This window comes from Diabrotica undecimpunctata, chromosome 8 (genome assembly GCF_040954645.1).
Source record: "Diabrotica undecimpunctata isolate CICGRU chromosome 8, icDiaUnde3, whole genome shotgun sequence".
NCBI lineage: Eukaryota > Metazoa > Arthropoda > Insecta > Coleoptera > Chrysomelidae > Diabrotica > Diabrotica undecimpunctata.
In genome coordinates, this window is record NC_092810.1 from 95,545,309 (window position 1) to 95,553,634 (window position 8,326).

Sequence of the window (8,326 nt, forward strand, 5' to 3'; positions counted from 1 at the left end):
ATATCATAGGGCGTAGCAAGCGTGATGTTGAGCAATATTTCCTAGAATTGAAAACGGTGGCAAAACAGGTCGGTCTAGTCATCAACGAAGACAAAACCAAGTACATGTTGGTTACTAAGGATCCTATAGCAAATAAGGAACGAGAAACAGCCTTTAAAAGTCATATCTTTGAACGTGTTAACAGCTTTACATTCCTTGGTCCGCTAGTAAATACTACCAATAAAACAAGCGAAGAAATCAAAAGACAAATAAACCCTACAAATGTGGCATACTATGGACTCTAAAATCAATTCTACTTAAGAAGTATCCAAACAGAAACTAAAATTATTATATACGAAACACCGCTGAGGCCAGTTCTCACATACGGGGCGGAAACATGGACACTAACGCATAAGGATGAAAGACTTCTGGGAATATTCGAGCGTAAGATGCTCAACAAAATATTTGAAGCTATAAACGATCAATGGCAGTGGCGCAAAAGATTTAATTTCGAGTTATACAAACTCTTTAATGAACCAGATGTCCTAACGTTAATTAAAACACAGCGACTAAGATGGCTGGACACATAATACGAATGCCTGAAAACATGATTGCTAAAAAGATAATGGCAGGAACACCTATAGGAAGAGGAAGATAGGCCGACTGCGAAGTAGGTGGTTAGATGGAGTTGAGACCGACTTAGGGATACTAGAGATCAGAATATGGCAACACGTTGCCAGAAACCGAACAGAATGGTGACTAATCTTAGAGCGGACAAGGATCCACAAAGAATTGTCGAGCCAAAGATGATGATGATGATAATACATTTCGTTAATTTTGTATTCTTGTGAAAAGGCTAGATGAACTGGAAGATGTTGATAGATGATAACTTAAAACAATAATGATGCCTTCAATATCCACAAAGGGTAAAAGTAGTTCCTAGAAAGAAGAAGTCCCATATATGTGGATTTTTATTCTATTTGCTCCCATGTTTATTTTGTGATACGTCCTTTGTATATTTTAATATTTTTAGTTCTTTATTAAGCAAAATATAAAGTATTACGCATTAGAAACTTTGCAACGGAATAGAAATTTTATAGTAATTTACATTTGCATGTTTTCCAAGTAAATTATTTAACGTAATTGTAACCTATAACCACCCAATTAAAACTAACCATATCTATCAATCGTAATAACGTTTTATAGAGAAAAATTGTTTGCAACAATTAGACATCTGTAACTAATTCCAATGCTTAGTAAAAAATTATTTCAATTATTGGTTATAAAATAGATTTGAATTCGTAATTTGTACAAAGATAACTGATTTTTATATTTGTGTAGGGTAGACCGGGGCTAGTTATGACCTGGTTTCTCAGAATTCTTCTTCGGCATGGCCTCGGTCTGCTTGTGTAGTTTGCTTGTGATGTTCTGCTTTTTTCCCACTTTATAACATTTTATATCATCTCTTTGTAACAAAGTAACGTTTTGCTATTGTCTTTGAGTTGTGATTTCACTTTCAAACCACAACGTAAGATACTTATTTTAGTTTTAATAAATAGCCTGTTTATTCATTTCTAGTATTAAGTAGTATACGATGTGATGAGGTATGTGCAAGTGGTATTATGTAAAATGGCGTACGGTGGGGATAGATGTGATGATAGGTTTGGGGCACATTGTGAAAGTGTCACAACATACCCTTATAAATTTTTATGCGTGTTTATATGTTTGTTACCCGTAACGGTGAGAAATTATAGAAGAAAAACAGAACGTGGTTGAAGTAATATAGACAGTTACAAGTCAGACTCGTTAGATGTTATGTCTGGATCATGAAGTTTAAGGCAAGAAGCTGAATATAGTGTTAACAGGATGTTCTTACTTAGATTTAAATAAAACAACAAACCAAACCAGATGGAGCGGTAAAAATGGGTTTCAAAAGGCATCAAACGATATTTTCACAACAAGAAAAAATCTGTGAATATACTATTCAGGTAGCAAAAATATTTTATAGTATTAAACCAAAAAAAAATAAAAAGTTTAGCTTTTGAATTTGCTATAGCGAACAAAGTTCTAGTGCCTGAGAATTGTGTAGCATTAAAACAAGCCAGTAAAACATTACAATAATGTGTCTATTAGACTTCCTGAGGCTACTAGCTTAAGTCAAAATACAAGTTTTAACAAGCACAATGTCGGGCCCTTTTTTCAAAGCCTAGAATTATTGTTAGGTCAAAACCATTTTACAGATTATGATATTTGGAATATAGAGGAGACAGGGACTGAGACTGTCCAAAATCCGGTAAAAATCATAGCGACAAAAGGGGGGGAAATAGTTGGTGGTATTACTTAAGCTGAGAGGTGACCAATGTTACTATGGTTCTTGTTAATACTGCAGAGGATAACTAAGTTCCTCCCATGTTTGTTTTCCATATAGGCTTTACAAAGAGCAGTATGTACGTGATGGGCCAGTAGATTTTTGCGGCACTGACAACTCAAATGGCTGGATAACAGCCCCTAACTTCTTGTTTTGTATAAAGAATATTGTAAAAAAAGTAAGTTGCTCAAAGAAGTCACCGGTTTTAGGTTTGTTAGATAACCATAGTGCTCATATTTATATCGAAGTTCTTAACTATTGTACAGAGCATGGCATTACTGTTATTTAGTTCCCTCCCCACGCAACAAATAGACTTTAACCAGTGAACGTTGCCGTTTTTGGTCCATTAGAGAAATTTTTCAACGATGTCATGTGTGTATGGATGAAATCTCATCCTGGCAACACAATCTCAGTTTATGACATCCCAAGTTTAGTGAAAACAGCATCACCTAAATCAGTAACAAATGTACAGCCAACCAACCGATCTTTGAATAAGTCGATTGACATCGGAAATGTTATAAGAAAACCTGTGCTGGAAAACTTGAAGAGCCTCAGCATCTCGATGAACCTGAACCGTCGTATTATGCCAACCAACTAGGATCTTCTCATACCAATTAATCAGGACCATATCAACCAGGATTATCGCAGTCCAACCTACCAGGTTCATCCCATGCCGAAATTCTGCCTGTTAGCTATGACATCAACCATCTCAATTAATGCCAACTCAACCATGTCAACCAACCAGGACCATACCAACCAGACTCATCCCATGCTAAAGTTCTACCTGTCATCCCTATCGATATAAGACCTCTGCCAAAAGTTGGTCCTCAAAAAAAAACGTAAGAGCTGAACATATGCAGCATTAACTAGCACACCTGTCAAGGAGAAAATTTGGAATGTAGCGTTAAAAAGGAATGAAAACAATAAAGTGCAAAGAGGATAAAATAAATAAATAATTATTTGACTACAAAAAAAACTATTGCGTACGAAAAATACCATTTCTTATCTTATATTGATTTACTCCATAGTCATATTGAAATTACAATGGAAATAGAACATAATGAATCCGTAAATTTTTAAGATCTTGTCTTTAAAAGAAAAAAGTTCTCCGTATTTAATAAAACTAGCCATATTGATACAACAGTATACAATTCATCACTGTATCCTACACAACATAAATTAGCAGCCTACTATAGCTTAATACATAGATTAACAGAAATTCCCATGTCAAAAAATTAAATAAAATATCATTAAGCAAATATCAGTAAACAATGGATTTACCGTATACACAATAACACAATTTTAAAACAAAAACTGCATAATACAGACCTGAAATTAGTCTTTACATCACCAGGAAAAAAACCCAGTAACTTTTTCTTGATAATATATACAACATGATATCAAAAAATATAACCAAACACATAAAAAAGAAAAGAATATCACCAGCTTCCAGAACAAACAATAAGTTAAGCAAATATATTAAGAACAGCAAGAGCCAAATGAAAAAGCAAAAAAAGCAAAATACAAATTACATGTGGTGACTGCCCAAAAACTTACATCGGTCAAACTGGTAGAACCTTTAACGAATACATAGCAGAACAAAACAGAGCTTTCAATAATAAAAAAACAGATTCTACATACGGGGTTCACCTTTTAGATCGTCATCTTCTTTTAATAACCAAATTTAATTTATCCATTATTAAAATAAATATCTTTATTAAAGTACTTGGAATTTAATAAATTAAGAGATACAGATATAATTCTAAATTGGAATAGGACGGTATGACTTGTATAATACATATTGTATGTATGTATTATACATACTTATAAAATTTATGTCACACTGACAAGAGGTGTATGTTTTTAAAAACTTGATGGTATGTAAATTTTTTATTAAAATCAGCTAAGTACATCCACCATTTAATATGCCATCTTCAGAGCTTCTTATAAAAAACAATACTTTAAGAGTATTTTTTATATTAATTATAAAGATCAAAAAAACTTTTTATAGAAAAAAAGTCTTATAGGAAGTTATAAACGGCATTATCTAACTGCCCCACAAACTACCTGAGCCCATTAATCTTAAGTACCTGCTGGCCCATCGCTAGGAAAGTTGGGGATTAAGTCTTAATGACCGAAAATTCCAAATTTGATTATAGTTGAAAGTAAGAATATAAATATTTTCTGTTATTCACTTCAGTTGCAAGTATTACGGTATAGTTTTTGTCCGTTAGTGTTTAGCTTTTAAATAGCGAATCCAACGACTATGTTTAGTCAAAGGGGAGAACTTTTATTAATAATTAATGAATATAAATATTCAAAGCCTCATATCTCCAAGATGGAAAAGTTAGATCACGATGCATCAAAAAGGGTGTCTTGAAAAAGCATCGGAGGAGTATAATCATGCTTCAGATATCCACGTTGACAGGCAAATTTTTAATAATTCTACAAAGAGGAAAGCTGTAGAAGATACATGTGAAAGACCTTTAACGATTGTCCTTAAGGAATTGAGGAAGGAAAATTTCAGCAATTTACCGCTGACGACGAAAGACATTTCTTGCGTTCGAAGAAATATCTATGCTGCAAGACGAAAATCCACACCATAATTGCCCAAGTCACAGAAAGAAGTTTTACAAGTGTTAGTAAAGTTAAATTTAAAAACTTTTTATTATCTACGAAAAATATTTTCGCAATTTTTAGTTGTTTCACAAATCGTATACTTTTTGTATAATGTTGATTTTTTGTATGTCGGTGGAACTTTTCAATACTGATTTAAATATTTTTGTCAGATGTTTACTATACATGGGTACAAAAATGGTTTTTATGTTCCTCTAGTATTTTGTTTGTCAACAAATACATCACAGCAATCGTATAAAAGTACTTTTGATAATAATAATAAGTACAGATTTTAATTTAAATTTCAAGCCGAAGCGAATAATTTCTGATTTTGAAATAGCAATTTAAAATGCAGCCAAGTTAGTGTGGCCCGACATTATTATTTTTTGTTGCAAATTTCATTTAACAAAAAATTGGTACCGAAAAATTCAAAATTTAGGTTTGTCCCCAGAATATAAAAATCAAACTGTTATTGGAAAATATTTAAAATTGTTTTTCGGCATTCCTTATTTAGATCCAAATGATGTTGGTGACTTTTTTCTAATGAACTTTTTAATATTATGCCAGAAGATGACAGAGTTTTGCAATTTTCTGATTACCTAGTTGATAATTATTTAACGGAAGATTCAGCATTTCCACCTTACATGTGAGCTTCAAATTCATCATCTCTTATATTTACTACAAACGCATGTGAATCATTTTACTCCAAATTTAACGCATGTTTTTATAAATCACATCCTGACATATTTAAATTTTGACGCAGAAGTATATGTGAAAATTAGAACTGCACATAGATTCAAAAAAACTTGATAAAACGGCAAAAAGAGAAGTTGATTTTATTGAAAATAGGCTAAATGAATATTACGTTAATTAAAACATTACTAAATTAGACTTCATTAAGTCAGTTTGCAATTATTAGGCAGCTAACTTTTAAAATCTAAAATATAGTGTTCACTTTTGCTTATTTTAGTCACTAATCAGACATTAGAATTAAACATTGTTATTATTTAACTGTAGTTTTTGTTATTTTATATAAGTTAATGTAGATTTATAAATAGACTTTATTCGATTATATTGTTATAGTTTCATTATTCAATCATTTAAAATTTTCGCTCATGCTTTGGGAATTGGGTTCCTTCTTGAATACAATAAAGTAAAATGAAAACTATATATGTTCATAAAAATATTATCTAAGTACTTAGGTAGCGTGGGGCAGTTTGTAGTCGCTTTTAATCCTACTATAAAACTGAACCCATTAAAATCTGGGTAGCGTGGAGGAGTTCGTCGTCGCCCGTAATAAATATGCGATAAAGAGTAATTACCAATACAAAACACATTAAAAGACCAAAGCCTTTTTCCTAAGCTTAATCCCTACAACAAACACCCTAGACCTAGATGATGATAATACTAGTTACCTTAAATCGAAGATCTCCAATCGGCGCTTTTCCAAACGGTATCCCCAAAAATGCATAAAAACTATCACCGTTTAGATTCTTCTTTTGAAACCCTTTAAGTTTTCCATCACAGACAGCTACAACTGGAGACGCCATGTTTCAATTTCAGGTTTTTTTACGTACACTAAAAACAAAAAAATCTTTGCAAGTGCGAATATTATGATTTGACATGAATACTGTAAAATCGTTACTATTTATATATAAATAATTTGTAAATAACAAACTACCTGAAACAAAACCATTGTGGGATATTCCTGATAAGGCAATAATTAGAACAGAGGCGGCTTAAGATTTTTTGGAATGTAAAAAATTGTGTTTACCTACTTCTGAAACTTCCTGTAAAAAAGATTGAAGTCTTTGTTATACGTCCTAAAAGAAAGTTAAAGTCCCATTTGCACGATGATAGTGCTCTCACGAGAGTGCTATCAAGAGAGTGATACTGATAGTACTATCATATTTGTAGACAGTTTACACAGATCGGTATTTTGTGATAGTATAGTGCGTATTATTATTGGCCAGTCAGGAATTGGTGGCACCCACGATGCGCATCCGACCACAACACAATTCGTCCTTATTATTTCTTGGCCCTTCGAAGTGCAAGGTACTTGTAGAGTCTGCGACAAAGTTTTTTTTATTTTACTTATATTTAAAGTTACTGTGTGTTAAAGAAATATCATATTACAATAGATTTGACTTTTTAAATAATTATTGTTAAGTATTTTAAATTATAAACATGGATTTTCATTCAAAATTAGAAGGCAAAGTCTTGTCTGGACAAACGAGGGAGGTAATAGCAAATGTAATTATTTTTATGCAGAGAGAAGCGATGTAAAATCCGCATGTTAAAGATTTTAAAAAAGTTCAAGAGCGTGCTTCTTTAGCAACGGAAGTAAGTATAGTCACTATAAAACGGATCTCTCGTGAAATGAAAAATATAGAAGAAGGTGCTTCTACGTCATTTTCGACGCCTAACAAAAGAATGAGATCTGCCCCAAAATCCAACTTGGGCGATTTTGACAAAGGTTTACTTCGGCGTATAATAATAAATTATTATGTCACGGAAAAACGCGTTCCTACATTGCGACATATAACAAAAAAAATTTGTGAAGACAATATTAATACGGGGTCGCATAAAACTTTGAGAAAAGTGAGAGATATGGGATTTCGATGGAAGAAAGCGAAGAATAACAGGAAAATCGTAATGGAAAAATCGGATATACAAGTGCTCCGGAGGAAGTTTCTCAGAAATATTAAACAATATAGAGAAAAAAATCGGCCCATAATTTACATGGATGAAACTTTTATTCATTCCTCTCATACCCATGACAGATACTGGGGAGACAATACCACCGAAGGTTTGCACAAGCCAGTGTCCAAAGGGCAAAGGCTGATTATTGTTCACGCCGGCGGCCAAATGGGGTTCATAAGAAAATGCATGTTTGACATTTAAATCTGGTACGAAGTCTGGAGATTATCATAGCGAAATGAACTATATTAATCATAAAAAATGGATTAATGAAAAACTTATTCCTAATATACCAGCCCCTAGTGTATTGGTTATAGACAATGCATCATACCACAATGTTCAAGTGCAAAAATGTCCCACTATGCGGTGTAGAAAAGACGAAATGGTTAAGACAAAAGAACATTTCCTTTTCAGACAAAATGATAAAAGCAGAATTATATATTCTAATAAAAATTCACAAACCCAGAAATAAAACTTAAAATAAGACTATAATATAAAATATTACGACAACTCTAGTATAAAAATTAAGTAATGAATGTTTCGTCGGCATGTTCCAGGTATAAGATTAACTACTGTTCTTTTATTCTTATACAGTTTACTGTAACGCAAATGTAAAGCTTTCATCTCTGCCAATATTCCTCTTATAAAATTACAGAACGAGAC

The 8,326-nt window shown here is 32.5% G+C and overlaps 1 protein-coding gene across 1 annotated transcript in view; it reads right to left on the reverse strand.

Moving 5' to 3' along the window:
- The window catches only part of LOC140447781 (juvenile hormone esterase-like), a 30,218-nt gene extending 23,632 nt beyond the window's left edge, over positions 1-6,586 (reverse strand). Inside the window, exon 1 of the mRNA XM_072540638.1 lies at positions 6,379-6,586. Within this exon, the coding sequence (XP_072396739.1) occupies positions 6,379-6,513 (135 nt within the window). The 5' untranslated portion in view covers positions 6,514-6,586. The remainder of the gene's footprint in view (positions 1-6,378) is intronic.
- Between the last annotated feature and the right edge of the window lie 1,740 nt (positions 6,587-8,326).